At 42.1% G+C, this 18,404-nt stretch overlaps 1 protein-coding gene across 3 annotated transcripts; it reads right to left on the bottom strand.

The window, feature by feature from the left end:
• Positions 1 to 52: 52 nt before the first annotated feature.
• Positions 53 to 16,722, bottom strand: zmynd8 (zinc finger, MYND-type containing 8). 3 transcript variants are annotated; one of them, XM_085273220.1, is made up of 21 exons: positions 16,589 to 16,722; positions 12,465 to 12,541; positions 12,019 to 12,170; positions 7,047 to 7,268; positions 6,744 to 6,857; positions 6,286 to 6,351; positions 5,950 to 6,042; positions 5,768 to 5,855; positions 5,464 to 5,519; positions 5,285 to 5,362; positions 5,058 to 5,173; positions 4,463 to 4,962; positions 4,068 to 4,202; positions 3,755 to 3,910; positions 3,040 to 3,573; positions 2,410 to 2,907; positions 2,005 to 2,201; positions 1,712 to 1,792; positions 1,537 to 1,615; positions 1,194 to 1,433; positions 53 to 1,038 (listed from the first exon to the last, which is right to left on the bottom strand). In XM_085273220.1, the coding sequence occupies exons 1-21, from the start codon at positions 16,600 to 16,602 to the stop codon at positions 860 to 862; spliced, it is 3,675 nt and encodes a 1,224-aa protein (XP_085129346.1). In that variant the 5' UTR covers positions 16,603 to 16,722; the 3' UTR covers positions 53 to 859. The 3 variants fall into 3 exon arrangements, with proteins under 3 accessions (XP_085129346.1, XP_085129347.1, XP_085129348.1); XM_085273221.1 differs by lacking the exon at positions 6,286 to 6,351; XM_085273222.1 differs by lacking the exon at positions 6,286 to 6,351 and having other exon boundaries at positions 3,052 to 3,573.
• Between the last annotated feature and the right edge of the window lie 1,682 nt (positions 16,723 to 18,404).

Here is an 18,404-nt window from a genome sequence, read left to right as displayed (position 1 = left end):
TGAGCTCTTATTATTATGAGCTGATATTTAAAATTTACTTCAGTCACAACTCTTTCTATGTTACTTTTTTACTTTACTGTTTTTGTCACAATTTACACAGAAATGTACAATTCCGACCTCTCAAAAATCTGTTTTTGATAGGCCCATAAACGTCTACTTGGGGGCATTTGATGCAGATTATGGAAATGTTCAAATCTTAAAATGTGCCGCAGCTGTTTCATTGTTAGTACAGTCTTATAACATTTACATTCAACCAAACCCTAAGGTTCCCCTCAACTTTAGAGACAACTAAAAGATCAAATGTAAGACTGTTTTTGTAATCATATAAAACAGCTTGTTTAAAATGTGTATTTGTTACTTTCTTTGCAGTATACAACAGACAACAATAGAATAACAAATAAATTAACACAAAATACAAAATAAGTCATTTACAGACACTTCTGTCAGCAGTCCTCTAATCTACAACTGAGGTGGTTCATTAACACGGGTTACATTTCTGTAGTCATAAATGGTTTAACTGTTGTCCAATATACCACTGATATGTTTTATGACACTCAAGCATGCTCTTAAGCTCTTTATACTGGCAGCTGCCTATAAAGACCAGCAAGAGAGTGCAAGAACATACACTGTAAGCTATTTTTTAAACTGCCGCACTCTGCTGCCAGTCGTGTTTTACACCACTCTGCAGTGGGGGAACCATGTGACGCCCGAAAGGCAAACAAATAATATAAATAAAAAATAAATTGATTTTTTTTTCACTTTCAATTTGGAAAAGGCTGTTGAACAGAATTACATGGACATATTATTGTAGTGGGAGGAAAAAAATTTACATTTACATTTTCAAGTATGGTAAGCGTGGTTATGACAAAGTGACGGCAACACTGTCAGTGCTCTTTTCCATGTCACAGTCTTTGTCCGAGGATGACGCAGAGGCTGGTGTGTCTCTGAGAGGGTTTGGGCCACCGCTAGTCTGCCCTAAACCTTTATTTGGGAGGTCTGCTGTAGGCTCGGCCTCAGGTTCCTGCTGTGGAGCCGTGGCTACAAATAAAACAAAAAACAGCCCAAACTAATTACAACTACCGTAAGAAATGAATGGTGGTTATACAGGCATGCAAATGGAGAGCATAAGAAAATACAGTCTTTGTTTTTGTCAATATGATCCTCAGCATGTTAGTGACGACATGCGCTGTTACCTGACTGAGTGCAAGACTTCATGTGTTCTGGCCAGTGGGCTTGCTGACAGGGGTAATCACAGTAGCTGGTATTCCAGCAGCAGTAGAAGATTGCCTCTTTCCTGCAGTTAGCACACCACTGTTTCTTCTTTGTCTCATCCACTGCCTGCTGCTTCTCCAGCTCCATCTGTTTCTTCACCTCGCTCACCAACCTCTCCCTCTCCTGCTCCAGACTTTGCCGCATCTCTGCCATCGTAAGCTCTACATTGAAGAACACAAGCGTGACCAAACACGGGTAGAACTAATTGTACAGTGTGAGGGGAAAAAAAGACTGCACGGTTACGTTGACTGATAAAGTTCACACCAAGATTGTGCTTCATTTCGGACAACTCTTGCTGATGCAACCACTGTAATTTCTCTATTTCAATCCTCAGTCTTCTTATCTGTAAAAAAAAAAAAGAAAAAGATAAAGGCATACGAGGATAAGGAAATGAGCTGAATCGTTTTCAGTCTATATGCAACCGAGAGCAACCACCTACCTCTGCTACTGTATTCCCTGAAGGATTTTTTGAAAGGTCGTTGTAGATTTCACTCATTGTACCTTTAATTGCATCCATTATCTGAAAGAAAGAAGACAATTTTATGAGGATGTGTCATTAAAAATGATATACTTTGCCTCTCACCCAGACTAATAACACAAAGGTTGTTCTGTCACTAATATGTAGTTTTAAAGTTACCCAGTGCTAATGTATCTTGTGTATTTTTACTACACCAGCAGTGTTTCCAGTGAAAACATAAAACAAATTGCTTGTCTAAGAAAATATGCACTAACTTTATTTGTGTACTTGGCAATGTCTGCCGCCACATCTGCCGAGGCAGTTGGGATATACAGGTCTGTTGCCACTGGTGAAGGTGCAGCAGCCGTGCCTAAACTCGACGCTGCCATCATGGCAACGGAAGCTGGGCTACTGGAAACCAGCGTGACAGCTGAAGTGGACGTGCTGAGTAGGGTGTCTTTTTGTTGAACAGCTGGAATAAGAAACACTATTATTCACATGGTGAAACATGCAAGTAGAACATTTTCACTGTAGCCATGAAATTGTAATATTCTAATTCATTTTGCTCTTTAGGTCTGTACGTTGTCTAACCACTCTTACATGAAGGAATCTTGACTTGTATTGAGTCACACAGTTTTAGGTCATACTTAGTTTAGCATACCGTGAAGCTTGTTTTTTACCTTTCACCGCCTGTCTGGTCTGATAGCGTGTGCTTTGTGAAGAGGAGGAGACTGCTGTAGAGCCGTTTGCAGCTGCCTGGGTCTGGGTTAGCACTTGCGTCTGGCCTTGCCTGGGAGATGACGCCTGCATTTGTGTGGTTGCCACAGGTTGCTGGTTTTGCTGCTGACGTTGCACCTTCTGCATGTGCCATTTCTGAGAGGAGGTCTGAAATTTAGCTGTGGGATTCCACACTACAGCCCTCTGTACCACTGGCACTGTCTCTCTAGGCAGCAGAGGGCGCTGTTTCTTCAAAGCCGGTGTGGTCGAGGTGGAAGTGGAAGGGGGGGGTGTTGCAGTGGCACTGGATGCAGACGCGAGGCTGATGGTTGCAGGAGAAGGAGCAGTGAAGGAGACCACAGTGACAGGAATGGCCACAGGGGACTGCATGGAAACACTAGAGGGTGTGGAAGGTGCCGTGCTGTTTTGAGATGGGGGCGTTGACGTTACAGAAGCTTTACCTACAGGAAAAATCATATCTTATTTGCCAATTTTGCCCATACAAAGTTGATAAGGTTTAAACAAAATAAGGACTATAACATGAAGTGTTAGACGATTTCTAGTCAGACACACAGAGAAAGTATAACTGTCACCTTCAACTTTACCAGTAGTTGAATCTTTAACAGTAGCGCTGTCTTTTCTTCTCCTTTTCCTTTCCTTGCCACCTTGCTCCTCTCCAAGATCAATAACCAGTTCCCTCTCTGAGTCAGAGTCCTCCACTGGCACAGTCTGCTTTGTCTCTTGTTTCACCTGAGACTTTTCTCTGGGAACAGGTGATTCTTGAGGTGCTTTGCTTTTCTCTGGGCTCTCTTTTTCTACTTCACTGCTCGTTTTCTCTTTAGTTTGAGCGTCAGACACCGTCACACTGGCTTCGCCAGCTGCTGATTCAGTTGCTACAAGTAAATCAGCTCTACCCTCCTCTTCATTGCTGGGGGAAGGTTGGTCTTTGACATTAGTTTTGGTGGGTTCCTTCTGGGGCTCCTCACTGGGTGCTGTGTCTTGTTCATTCTTGGTCTTCTGCTCCTCATCGCTGCCATACTCACTGTCACTGGAGTCAGATTTATCAGTCTCTTCTGAGTCACTGTGTTCAACACCTTTGTACACATCCACAGAGATCTCACCAATACCTACAAAGCAATGAAAGAGGCTGTCACATCACAATAAACTGTGTCCTGGGACATATCTATGAAGAAGGTCCCAAAATGACAAAAACAAACAAAACCCAATTAATATTTCAATTATGGCACTGGTAACAAATTATCAACACAAAGGAATTACAAAACTGGCCTCAGTAGTATCTCTACTAACCCAACTGAGCCTTGCAACTCTCAATGGTTTTGTCTAAGTTCAGCTGGAAACGGCTCTTGATTTGTCTTTTTGGAGATGTGAGGACAGGTGTGGCTCCTTGTTTCTGCTGAACTGTTTCACTCAGCTCCTTTAGGTCCATATCTGCTTTACTTCGATCTAGAGAATGTGCATATGTACATGAGCAATAAGGAAAGGTTTTATGATTTGACAGTCATAGTGTGTGCAGTAGAAGTGGCTTTTAAAATAGAGGGAGACATTTTTAAACACATTATTGTGTGTTGTAGTTTTTGTTACAAAGACATAAAGGATTCACCTAGATTAAGGTTCAGAATACTTCCTGTCTGTGGTGTCTTCTCCTGCTTGGGGATGCCAGGAGCTTGAGAGGGTAATGATTTGGGGCTGTCCAAGGAACCACCTGCACCACCAGGTCGAGGATGAGCTGGTGAGACTGTCGATAGATATTTGTTTTGAAACAAGGTCTACTGTCTACACAATGCAGATATAAGCAGACAGATATATGCAATGCTTATTACATATATATGTTTTTAAATGATGTTATCACAGTTGCTTTATATCAGCAGATATACTGATTTCATTTTAAAGGTGACTACAGGTTTAGTAGTTGATAAATATATGAATAACCACATCTGCTAGCAACATACTGCTCATAGTTGATACAGGGGAGGACTTGGAGTGGCACTCACACACCTGTGCAGTCCATGGACTCCTCTCCTGTACTGAACTGGCTGTTTGATGCTTTTGTCTGGGACTTGTCGGTTGTTTCTTGTTCCCCATCTGAACCTGTATGAGCAGAGGAGTTGGTGCTCATGGGTGAGCGAGGCATGTCAGTGAGAGGGAGCCGGCGTCCTGCTGCGCTTCCTCCCACCCCAGCCCCAGGTAACAAGGTCCTGGTCAATGCAATTTTAGGCGATGCGGTCATATCAAAACTCAGCTTGATCTTTTCTTGCTTCTCAGGTTTGATGGGACCTGACGAGGGGTTAGAAGGATCCAGGAGCATCTGAAAATTATTGTCCGGCGTGTACGGCGTCCTGAAGGGGGCGTAATTAAACACTCCAAACTTCTTTCTCATATTCTCCACATAGACCTCCATCTCTTGCATGGCACTGTTGAAAATGCTTTTGGTCTTCTTTACAGAAAAAGGAATTTCCTTGGACATGAGGTAACAATTGTTTAAAGGAACCCAGGCCCTGAAAGAAGAAGATCAATAATATGTCTCTCGTTTTAACACAAAGACTGTAATATGCCACCAAGCCCAAGAAACTGAAGAGCAAAGCACTGATACCTGTCGTGCTGCCCAAAGAAGCGAGCATCCACCTGCCCATCTTTGTCCCGCAGAGCTTTAGCAGGCCAGAATGGAAACCCTTTCAGTTTGGCCCACACTAGAGGGTGCGGGTTACTCTGCAGACATACAGTAAAACACTGGAACTACAGAGTTGTACTCTAAAGATTTGTACATTTGAGAAGGTTCTGATAGCATGATCAGCAGAAACTTCAGGTAACTCAGCTTACACATGGCTCACAGAACCAGTTGTCTCTCTTTTGGCACGCAGATAAATAACACTCAGGGCAAACTTCAATCTCATTCATCTGAAAACAAAATGAAACAAATAAATGTGCATTTAAAGATGGCTAAATTAAGTTTCAGATGTCATAGTGTTACCCATAATGAAAAGTAAAGTAATATTTACCTCATGTTCACAGATTTTTACTATCACCTTAGCTGTAGTTGTAAGTTTGTGGTTACCTGAAATAAGGACATGCAATTAGGTAAAAACTTTTAAATCTTTTAGTTATACGGTTATTTTATATAAGACAGAATTACTGTTAATTGTCCTCATCTGGAAATGCACTCTAATAACACATTAATATCAGCTAATCTGAGGAAAGTGTAATTATCTGCTATTAACACAGTCATGCATCGTGTGCATTACTATACTCATTATACCATAACTGTAGATAAGTGTAATACAGCTCACACATCGAGGAGCATACCTCCGTTGTATATAATACAATTGTGCAAGATCCATTTTGCATCCGCCAAAAAGGCCTCTGTGCAGCCATACATTTTCTTTTTGACATTCTGTGGTGACAAAAAGAAATGATGTTCAAATGTCAAATGATTCAACTTTTCCACATTTACACTATCCAATCGTCGCGACTGCTCAACGTATTACCTTCTCAAGTGTGCAGAGATCCATAGGATGAAATATATACTCTGCATAATCAGGATGCTGTTCAAGAGACACGGGTTTCTGGAATGGTTCAGTCTAGGATTATGTAAACAGAGAAGAGAGTGAAGCTAAATAAACTCAACTAAACCTTAGCTTTTTTTCAATATTTATTACACCTTAACCTAAATCTTATTTTTCAACACCTGTCCCCTCTGCCACAAACCAACATGCTACCACCATGCTACTACTAAAAGTTCTAAAAGCCGCTTCAAACAGAAGGAGGAATACTAGTGGAGGAAGAAATCATGACGGGGTCTTGTTAGTGGTGTAATTGATTACCCAATTATAAGTCTTTCTCTGCGTGGAAGCTGCATGGGGGGAGCGAGATGACAAGCGGGGATGATCCTGAAAGAGAGTGAGAGGGGCAGCTGTATCCTCACCACCAGCTAGGATATTTACTTTCATGGTTTCCAGCCATGTCAGGCCCATCATTATCAAATGATTGTTAGTTGTGTTATTAGAAATTATTAGCACATGCAAATCAATATTATACCATGCTGGACTGTTTGTGAGGAGGTTGCACCTCAGGATGTGCAGATTATCTGATATGACAGATGGTAGTACAGTTATCGTTTGGCTGCAAAAGGTGTCTAAAAATCACCACTGGTCAGCAAAGAGGAGATGCCAAAATCCCAGTGATATACTGCATGTGAACATACACATGAAAAAGAAATTTGTGCCTTCAAACTTTTTAGCAGCACGAATTTCTGGAAACACAGGGGTAACAGAATACTTACACCTGGTTGTTTCATCTTCTGCAGGGCAAACTTTAGCAGGTAAGACAGCTGATCTATAGTAAGCATCATCATGGCTTTGCTTTGAGTCTCTATACACTCGGCAACTGTTATTTTCTAAAAGACACCAGGAGAAAACAAACACTTTTGTTATATCTGCACTGAGCATACGAAAGCCTGACAACCTATCTTTGTCATCTACAATCCATACTTACTGGTTGGTCTTATTTTATTAAGCCAATATAAGTACAGGATTAACCTACGCTTTACAACACTAATATATTTTTCACATTCCTGAGTGAGTACCTCACACTCCGGACAGAACCAGTCGCCCTCGGGCTCGGCTGGTAGTTTGAGACACTTGGCGTGGTACACCCTGGGGCAGAGCTCACAGCAGAGCACCTGGCCCTCGCGGTGGCACAACCAGCAGTAGAAGTCATTCCTGCCGTCCTGCGGTACAACATCAACAGGGTCTGTGGTGAGTGCTGGCTGCTTCACATAGTAAAAGGGACCATGTCTTAGTTCTGACTGGAATGCAGGCAAAAGAAACACAAAGTTGGGGGAGATCAAAATCAGGCCAGAGATTAGAGAAGCCAAGCAGACATGCAAAGCATTGACAAAAAGCACACAGAAGTTACCATCCAAAACACAGACTGACTCTCTTACACACTGACTGCTGTTTTATGAATCTACCATAAAAGAATTACAAGTCCAGTTATTCTAGGTAATGTAGCTTCATTCCGTGATTTCAGTCTGTGTTTTATAACATAAAAGGGGAAAACAGTGTGGACAATCTTGATGGGAATCAAGGTTGAGGGGATAACTAATTATTTACAAAGGACAACATAATGGGCAATGTGATTTACCACCAATCATTTATCTAATGCAATCATATTATCTCTGGGCACTCTGGGGACTTCAATCATGCCTCACTATCTGTCACTCTCCCTAACTTCTCCCAGTATGTTGACTGCCATACAAGGGACAGCAAAACCCTGGATCTATTGTTTGCCAACACAAAGCAGGCTAACAGTGCATCACCCCTCATCCTGCTTGGCCACTCAGACCACAACCTGGTCCTTCTCCACTCCACTTACACTCCTATGGTGAAGAGGAACTCCCCCACGAAGAAAGTGATAAGGGTGTGGTCTGAGGAACGCACTGAGGCCCTAAGAGACTGTTTTGAATGCACAGACTGGCAGGAACTCTGCAAGCCTCACGGTGAGGACATCGACGCCCTCACCCACTGCATCACGGACTACTTTAATTTCTGTGTTGAGAACACTGTGCCTTACCAAGAAAATACAGTGTTTCTCAAACAATAAACCGTGGGTCTCCCCACAACTGAAGGCCCTGCTGAACAAGAAGAAGAGGGCTTTCTGGTCGGGAGACAAGGAGGGACTTAAGAAAGTCCAAAAGGATCTTAAATACAAGATCCGAGAAGGCAAGGAGTGCTTCAGGAGGAAGACGGAAAACCAACTCCAACAGAAAAACATCAGAGAAGTCTGGAGGAACATGAAACAAATCTCTGGCCACTTCCAGGACAATGGAGGAGCCACAGTGTCTGCTGGCCGGGGGTGGGCTAACAACTTGAATCTGTTTTTAACAGATTTGACAATGGCCCACTTATCACCTCTCCCACCCCCCAGGTTCCATTAACCCTCGTCCAGTTGCCGCCCCCCGGGTGCAATGCCATTGTCACCTGAGCTCTCCTCTCACCACAACCCTGCTTCAACCCTATCCACACATCTACCCACAACAGAGCCAGCCCCACCCTCCATTCCAGCCCAGCCTCACATCTACTTCACAGCTGAGAAATCAGCTCAAGAGGACGAAGGCAAGGAAGGCAGCAGGTCCGGATGGAATCTGCTCCAGACTGCTCAGGGACTGTGCAGACCAGCTCTGTCAGGTGGCCCTGTACATCTTCAACCTGAGCATGAGCTTGGAGAGGGTTCCTGAACTGTGAAAGACTTCCTGTGTGGTTCCTGTGCCAAAAATCGCACAACCCAGGGAGCCCAACCACTTCAGGCCTGTTGCCTTGACTTCTCATCTGATGAAGACCATGGAAAGGCTCATCCTGCACCACCTTCGGCCACTGGTGGGCTCAGTGATGTTCGCCTACCGTTCTGGAATTGGGGTGGATAACGCTGTCATCTACCTGTTACACCGATCCCTCTCTCACCTAGAGCAGGCGGGGAGCACTGTGAGGATCATGTTTTTTGACTTCTCCAGTGCTTTCAACACCATCCAACCTGCACTACTGAGAGGAAAGCTGGAGGGAGCCGGAGTAGGCAAACAGCTGACTACATGGACCATCGACTACCTTACCAACAGACAACAGTATGTGAGGCTCCATGACTGTGTGTCCGAGGTGGTAATCTGCAGCACGGGGGCACCACAGGGCACGGTTCTCTCACCTTTCCTGTTCAGCCTTTACACTTCAGACTTCTGTTATAATTCGGACGATTGCCATATACAGAAGTTCTCAGATGATACAGCCATCATTGGATGCGTATCAGACGGGAATGATCAGGAATACAGGGGGGTCGTCAGTGACTTTGTTGGCTGGTCTGAGACCAATGTACTCCAAATCAACACCGGCAAGACAAAGGAGATGATCATAGACTTCAGGAGGAAGTCACCCCCTACAACACCGGTGAACATCCAAGGGAAAGACATTGAGATAGTGGACTCTTATAAGTACCTGGGTGTTCACCTCAACAATAAACTGGACTGGACTACAAATACAGACGTCCTGTATAAGAAGGGTCAGAGTCGACTCCACCTGCTGAGGAGACTGAGGTCCTTCGGAGTCTGCAGGACTCTGTTAAGGACATTCTATGACACTGTGGTAGCATCTGCCCTTTCCTATGCAGTGGCCTGCTGGGGGAGTGGATGCACGGACAGGGACAGGAACAGGATTGACAAACTGGTGCGGAGGTCTAGCTCCGTGCTGGGATGTCTCCTGGAGTCTGTAGAGGTGGTTGGCGAGAGGAGGATGTTAGTAAAGCTGACATCCATCATGAACAACCCACATCACCCACTGCATGAGTATGTGAGTGGGTTGAGCAGCTCCTTTAGTCAGAGATTGAAACACCCTCACTGCAGGAAGGAGCGCTTTCGCAGATCATTCATCCCAACAGCAGTTAGACTCTATAACTCCTCAATCACGATGTCATAAGTCAATGGACACTGTGAACATCCACGGTCACCACTTCATGCATAATGGACCTTCCATGTGTATGGACATGTGCAGGTATATATGTATACATATGTATATTTAGTGTGTACATGTGTGTGTGTACATGTCTATAAATAGGAATAGTAGTGGTACAATAGTTATGTCAAGCTATATAGTTTATGTCTTCCATATTTCCAACCATATCCATAATCACATACTGTGTATGCTGCCATTGTATATAGTGTATTATCTTACTTTTTTTCACTGATTGTACTTATTTGTATTTTTGTATTTCCTTCTGATATCTGTACCTGAGCTGAGGTGACACAAAAACTTCCCCGTTGTGGGATCAATAAAGTCTTATCTTATCTTATCTTATCTTAATGTAAATTTGTGATTTGCTTTGAGCAGAAAGCAAGCAAAGCGTTCACATGGCAATGCAAGCTAAATCATAAGCCACAAGTAATCATGTAATTATTATAGTACAGATTGTAGGGAATTTTACTGAAATACTGGCAACTATAAAAGCATTTGTTAAAATTACAGCTGCACAGACTTCATTTTCACATAATACTCAGGCATTAACAGTATTAATCAGGTCAAAACTAACAGACAAACATAAAAAATATTGGACATGGCCTCTAAATCTTATATAAGCCCTATCAGAAACTTCCCAACGATACAATACATCACAAAAGAATTATCTTGTGCTATTAAAATTGTGTAACTTATTGAAGTCTGAGTTGACTTAAACTTCATGAATACTGTAGCCTGATTTGTCCATGCCTTTCACATTCAGAAGGGACAATATCCACTGCTCTTTGCAGTAAATAAATCTGGCATCTTGAATACACCTTTTGGCAAAATCACCAGTGATTGGTAATGATACAATATCTATATAGGCTAGTGCAGGATATTTAATCCCATCCTTGAAAAGCAAAAATTCAAAAGAGTGAAGTGCTGATATTTTCTAGTAACATGTGATTCTCTCCTAAATATTTTGGATCATCTATTATTACAAATTTGAACAAAACCCCCTAAAACCCTTTTACATTATCAGTGCCACTAGATAAGAAACAAAATATTTTTGTAATTATCTGTGAAAAATGAGCCTTTAATTAAGATAATACATAAGAGCAAAATATATTTTCTTTTAACTATATAAATGTATCTTTAAAAAGTTTGGACTGTTGATATTTTTTATCAATTTTACTTAGGGCTGCACGATTAATCGTTAGAAAATCGCGATCTCGATTCATACTTATGTGCGATCTCATTTCCAAATGACAACGATTTAAAAAAAAAAAAAAAAAAAAGACGACGATTGTACCGCATTTTGATCCGGGACGTACTCTGCATGAAAACAAGCGCTCACTTTTCCTGCTCAACATATGACAAGGGCGGAGCCTTATACCACGTGATACAGAAGCTGTGCCGTGTGAAGCTAAAATTGGCAGGGAAAAAACAACGGAGAGCACGACAGGGATGACGAGAAAGTGACAGGAGAAAATCCGTTCCGGTCAACCACCCAAACATCAATAACGGGAACCTTATACAGCGCTTCCCTAGACCCGTCGAACTCTCGCAGGCACAAAGAAATTACGGAGGCTATCACTTATCACCTGACCAAAGATATGGCTCCCATCAACACTGTGCAAAACGAGGGATTTAGGAAAATGATCAACACCCTAGACAAACGCTACACAGTGCCGTCCCGCAACTATTTTTCTATTGTTGCACTACCTGCTCTATACACGCAGCGTCGAGCAACGGTGGAGAATTTCAAGCAGTACAACATTTTGCGGCAACAACAAAACGTGAGACATTTGTTGTTTTTATGTTTATTTATTGTTTTTATGTTCAGTCTCAACTGTTACGAAGTTGATGTGCAGTTAATAAGTGCAATAAATATTTATACTGGAAAAGAAAATCGTGAGAGAATCGTGATCTCAATTCTAAGCCAAAAAATCGTGATTCTCATTTTATGCAAAATCGTGCAGCCATAAAATATGATCAACTAGTTGTTGCTGTGTTATTATTATAAATATAGTTTATTTATAATTAAAAAAAAATCCTCAGCTGTGAACTGACTGGTACCTGGTCTTTGCTGCTGCTAACAGCACCTGGTTTCTTCTTCTTTTTCACTGGGCACGGTGAGGTCTCAGCAGAGGAGTGACCGTTGGATGACTGAGAAGGACTGGGCATCTTTCTTTTTGGTGCCACCCTTTCTGTTGAACCAGCCTCTGAAACTGCAGACAATAATCAGAGATCAAACAGACATATTGATTCTAAAAGCAGGAAAAAGTATCAGAAATGACAACCATCTTTTCTTGAACTCACACAACTGAGTGGCGCCACTAAAATAGCTTCTTTCAGATGTAATCTTACTTGCAAGGGGTTGCCACAGGTGAACTGTGAGTTAGCTCGTCTAATTCATAGTAATAAACCAAACCAAAATCACTTTACACATAAAAAGTTTAGAAACGCTGCAGGTGGAGAAAGAGAGCCTTACCATCTGAATACCTTGCATACTTTATTTTTACCTTTGGACCGTGTTGAGATCTCCATTTCTTCTGTTACAGCCTGTTCTTCTGTTTTTCCCTCTTCTTCTTCTTCCAAACTGAAAATAACATTGCCACAGGTATTCAAATGTGTAGTGCAGTCAAATGTAACAGTCAGCTGAAAATGTGTCATATTGTTATTTTTCTAAATGTTTCGGAAAAGGGGAAAAGACACCGCATGGTGTATGAGGAACGTTACTTTCTTAGTGTAATTACGATTGAACCAAATTGCACGTAAGAAAAAGGACCAGAATTAATAAAGCTCACTGCTGAATACAAAATAACCTCTCTTATTAATGACTTCCAGTTGTGAGGTTCATTAGTAGGTATGCAAGTGGTCAGGTTTTCTTAACCTTATTCTATAACTTTCTGGATCACCTCCTATCATGTGAAGAAAAGTTCTTTTAGAGAAAAAATGACAACAGGTTTCTGGTGAGAGTTGGGTCACATAGGCGAGAAGAAGTGTCTCAGTATTTCAAGAAAGGAGCTGAGCTAAAGTATTGCAGGTTTCAAAGACTTGATGTGAATGATATCCAGCAGTAAGTCTATGTCATGTCAAGAAATAATTCCTTTGATTTTCAAAGGTAAAAAAGGTGAGATTGACTTTAAAAGACAGAGTAAGCAAAACTTCAACAGCACAACACTACAAAACCTGAAAACAAATGCTCCACTGGTAATAGTCCTAACAATTTATGTGAATGTTTTGCAGCTAGAAGACTCAAAATGAGAGAGCAAACCAATATACCAGCAGCTCAGAACAAAGGCCACATCTTGATCTCAAGGAAAGTTAAAATTAACCAATACTGAGACAACATGAGTACAATGTGTGCTGCCATTCTCCATTTATTAGTATTAGACACTTTTCTCTACTGACCTAATAAATAGTAAATATGAAAACACAGGAAAGAAATGTCTGCGTTTTCTGACATCCAACAAGTTAACAGCATGTAAATAGTCTAAACAAAAAGTCATATTCATTAATCGAGCCAATACCAGCCAGCGCATCGTAGTGGAAAGCACAATCACATCCACAGTTCTGTTGGAGAAAAAGAACATTCAAATGCAATCCAAAATGTGCTCTCAAACCAACAGGTTTTTTCTCATCTGAGTCACCTTGGTTTACAGGTGCTCTGTTGTCGTTTCTTTTGTTATTACGGTTTTCTCTGACGCCACAGCAGATGCAGTGGCCTCTGTGCTCAGATGAACCAGGTTTTTTCCATATTTATTTCCCTTACACTTCACAAAAACACCTTTTAAATGTATTGTTTTCATCCAGCTAGAATACTGCTTCCATTTCGATTATCTTGTTCCCCAACCCCCACACCCTTCAACCTCCTCAATCCCTACAGTAAGATGAAATGACATCCAGAAATACAGCACATCTACAGACAAAAATAAGAGTGCAGTGAAACTGCTTTACTGGCCTCCTCATCCAGCCTTTCTGGACAGCCTTAGACAGTTTACCCCTGCACCATCATGTCCTGTCCAGGCCAGGAAATACAACAACACACAAAGGGAAAGAGAGACAGGAGGGAACTCACTGCTGTCTATCCTGACAAAATCCCTTTATAAATCAGAGACCACAGCACGTTCAGTTCAGCACATTGTAACCCTGTAACCTTCTGACACATCCCCTTCCACACCCACCACTGCCATAACAATCATGCCTCAATGTAGGAAATGAACGGCATACCTTTTTTCCTTACTCACATACAGATTCTTCAGCCTATTCTTTAATCTTTATCTTTATCAATTGAGGACGTTGGGGGATGAGGGAAAAGATGGGTCCAGGTTTCCCAGAAGGCCTTCTCTCCCTGCTGCTCTCTCCTGCAATTGACAATCTTTAACCTCGGCTGCGAGCTGCCGATTGGCTCAAGCACCACACGGAGGTGCCTGATTGGGTGCTCAGCTCGGTGTGCCACACAGGCTCTCTTCTCCCCGCTCTCCTCAACCACAATGCTGCAATGCAGAGAGGACTGATCCTCGCTGTCACAAAAACAGTCGTGAAAACCAAGTCCCTCACTGCCTTAAAACTCCATCCAGTCATACTCTGGCTCTGTTCCTTTTATCAGACATGTAAGATGCAGCCCTACGGGCTTGACAAGGAGGGGATCAGATTCCTTCTCTCTGTGCTCTCAGCCAGTATATGTGTATGGCGTCCATTTTGAAGACTCTCTCTCTCTCTCTCTCTTTTTTCCTCACGCTCTCTCTCTTTGGCCAATGTGCACACTGCACACATAGCACGTACACACGGCACCAGTCAGATCTGCTGCACAGGACCACATGCAGCTTATGATGTGCCCCGGCATGCTGATATATAGCAAGGGCCCTAAAGGTGGACACAAAGATGAGGCTGAAAAATGTCACAGGCCTTTTACACACTATGGACTGCATAGCCTCCTTCCTCCATCTACTGTCAGCCTGAAAATCTGAGCACACAGTGTGACGTAAGCTGACCGTTAAAGCAGAGGTATTCATTTTTTTAAGCCAAATATATTTATTTCCTTACATCAAGTACCTCAAAGACATGGATACAAATAGCATACACAATTCAAACACAGTTCTCATAAAACATAAATACAGACTACGAGATAAAACAGATACACGCTTAAACGTTTGACACTAGGAAACCGTTCTTGGATACTCCTGGTAAAAAAGGAAAGCGTGATGAGCGAGGCACAGAAGTCACTAAGAATTACTAAGCAAATGACCAGTTTTCTGTGGGAAAACCATACCTTAAAACATGTTATATCTATTTAAACATGCGAGGAAGGACTCTGTAAAGGCACAAACCAAACTAAAAAGGCTGTATGTGTAGGTGTGAGTGTATCTGTACAAATCCTGAAAAAAAGCGTAGTGGAATTGGGGGGGATTAAACACATTACCAGACACCATTCACAGCAAACTGAGTGTTGACTTTGTTGTTTCAGTCCTTACAAATCGTTCCTGAACCCTGGTCAAGCACATTTATAAACACCATATTATATCCAGGCCATAACCCCACTGGTTACATTTGACTTGCTCTGTCCATTATAATCATTGTCAATAATATTACATGGTATATAAATAATGTTGCTAAACCGACAGAAAAATGACACAATCATTGACTGAATTTAAAATGTGTATCTTCTCCATGCACACAAAACACCAACACCATTATGCATAAACAGAATTCAATCTAACCTGGTCGACTTCAAAAAGGCTGCAAAAGCTTCTCTGGATGAGATGAGGTTTCTGTGCAGAGCCTTTTGAGAGGAAGTCCTTCCCTTCTTTCCTTCTGTCTTACATACAAATACTCAGTGTGCTTGGAGCAGAGGGACAGAAAGGGGAAGCTCTCTAAAATGGCTGACACTCAGCAGCAGAGAACAACACTGGGAGGCAGTGCACACCATTAAGCTCAGGCAGTTTTTCCAAGCTCGTGATAAATAAGCAGCTACAGCATATTTACTCAATAAATAATTTGTATTTTTATAATAATGATGATCAGCTCACAGGCTTTTTAACAGCATGTTTGTTTGTTTTTTGGGGGAGGTTGCATTCCCCTTTCTGGGGTGAACTGGGTTCCGGATGAAAATACAGTTTTATCATTTACAGTCTGTTCTTCCCTGCCGTGTTAGTCTGGCAAACAATTAACAAGAGTACCCTGCTGCCTTGCTCTCATTCTTGTTCGAGGTCTAAATTAAACTTGCTGTGCTGTCAGTTTACCATCTGTTAATTCCTCTGGGATCTCCTCTCTGAACTGCTCTCCCATCCTGCCTGGTTTCTCTCACTGGGCCTGTCAAAGGCCAGGGACAGTCACAGAACGTCACTTCTCTTTTGAACTTTACAAAAGGAAGCAGGTTTTCTTAGTCAGACCATACAATGACCTTGGATGTGACCTATGGCCCTCTACTATGCATATTCACAGAGCCAACCAGCTAGCAGAGGCTGTCTGTTATACTATACCATGCATTGCTCTCCTTCCAGGCTCCACTCCTGTGCTGTGAGTGACAAATATGCTTCCCCTCCCCCATTCTGTCAGACAAACCTATATTATTACTCAGGCACAGATCTGGTGCCTCATAGACAAAGTAGTATATGTGGAAAAAGATGAAAATAAGGCTTACCTCTGTGGATGCATGGCTAAATACTCTGTGTGATATGTCAATGCTTATTAAAACATGGAGGACAGCCCTGTCAGCCCTCACCCTGCTCAGAGCACAGCCACGGCTCTCCAAGCTGTCCGACTCAACTGTTCAGATAAAAGCTACGCTAGGACTGGCTCCATGTGCTGTCAGCATATAAGGCAGCTGCTGATTGGCTGGTGTATTTCCTGGCTGCTTGTCTTTTGTTTAGCACAGGCAAGCTGAAACGCAGTACTCAGAGCTAGCAGGAATCTCTAGGCCCAGATCAAAATAATCAGCCACTGACAACCCACACATAACAAGAAGCCTGCAGACAACTTGCTATAAAGGAGCTCTTCAGTACAGCTACGAACAGCAGTCAGCAGTCACATGCATAATAAACAGGCCCGTGTGGTGTTAGAAAGGAATTTGTCTCACAAGTTTCCACCCTCAAAGTAAGCTGACATCATGGGAAAGATAAAGAAACTGCTATGTAAATAAAAGCCAGTGGGTAGGCAGACACGACATGAAATGCACTCTGTGTGTTTGACCTGTAAAGGTTCAGTCTGAACACCAAATTACAGTCATGTGTTTCAGTCATACCTGGGCCTTTGAACTGCTGTTGTTTGTTGTTAACAATGTGGTTGCAGTGGTTCAGTTTCTGTTATCACTTTCAACCATGCAGTATAATTCAATAAGAGTATAAGAATCTGTATGTTACTTTATATTTCATTGTAAAGGGTTCACACGTGTTTCTTTTTTACATTAAGCTTTATTTTCACTTCTAGCATTAAGTGAAACCTATAAAGCAAAAATTTAAAGTTGCCTAATTTTGACCAATTTTCTGTATAACCTTTTTTCAGTCTTTCCTGTCACTGAGGAGCGATTTTGAACCACTCTTCTTTATAATCCTGCATAAGTTCATTGAGGTTTGCGAGTATTTCTTTATGCACAGCTCTCTTAGGCCCTGGCACAGTGTTTCAGTCAGGCTGATGTCTGGTTGAACCACAAGAACACCTCAATTCTTTTCTTTTTCAGGCATTCTGTTGTGGATTTGTGTGTTTAGGATCATTGTTCAGCTGCATGATGCAGTTTCATGAAAGCTTTCACTATGGCAAAGCAAGCTCAAATAATTACCCCTCCACGACCATGCTTGACAGTTGGTATGGGGGTGTTTGTGCTGATATCCTGTGTTTGGTTTTGGTCAAACATCTCCACTTTGATCTCATCTGTTCAAAGGACATTGTTCCAGAGGTCTTGTAATTTACTCTGATGCTGCTTTGCAAAGCTAAGCGGCCCTGTAAATGTTCTTTTTGAGTGAAGAGGTTTTCTCCTGGCAACTCTTCCAAATAAGCCATACTTGTCGTTTTCTATTTTCTTTCTCTAATTGTAGTGTTATGAAAATTTGACGTTATAAACATTTAACATGCTAACTGTAAAGCTACCCTACATGTCTGTAGTCCAAATTGTAGCTCCTGGCTTTTTTGCAGTTTCTCTGAGCATTGTATAGGCTGACCTTGGGGTGAGCTTGCTGGGAAGATTGGCAGCTGTCTTTAATGTTTTCCACTGTTGAATAATCTGTCTCACTGTAGAATGACTGACTTCATGTTGTTCGGAAATGGAAATGAGGAGCAGCAATTACTTCTCTAAGATCACTGCTGATGTCTTTCTTCCTTAGCACTGTGTTAACACACACCTGAATGCCCCAGACCAGCAAACTGCAAAAAAAAAAACAACTTTCACAGAGGTAGTCACACCTCATCAGTTAATCAAGTCCATTTGATTAGCAGTATGTGACGGCTACTTATCCTCTTAATTC

The sequence above is a fragment of the Mchenga conophoros genome, linkage group LG5, assembly GCF_057382185.1.
Source record: "Mchenga conophoros isolate Kocher_MC1m ecotype Shallow Benthic linkage group LG5, M_conophoros_male_GT1.1, whole genome shotgun sequence".
Classification (NCBI taxonomy): domain Eukaryota; kingdom Metazoa; phylum Chordata; class Actinopteri; order Cichliformes; family Cichlidae; genus Mchenga; species Mchenga conophoros.
This window is presented reverse-complemented; position numbering and strand designations above follow the sequence as displayed.

What these genes read in the sequence shown, in the direction of transcription:
- zmynd8 (XM_085273220.1), bottom strand. An exon ending in TTAGCAGCAGCAAAGACCAG is followed by an intron (nt 7,269 to 12,018) that starts GTACCAGTCAGT and finishes CCTGCATTCCAG; the next exon opens with TCAGAACTAAGACATGGTCC. An exon ending in TAAAAATCTGTGAACATGAG is followed by an intron (nt 5,363 to 5,463) that starts GTAAATATTACT and finishes TTTTGTTTTCAG; the next exon opens with ATGAATGAGATTGAAGTTTG.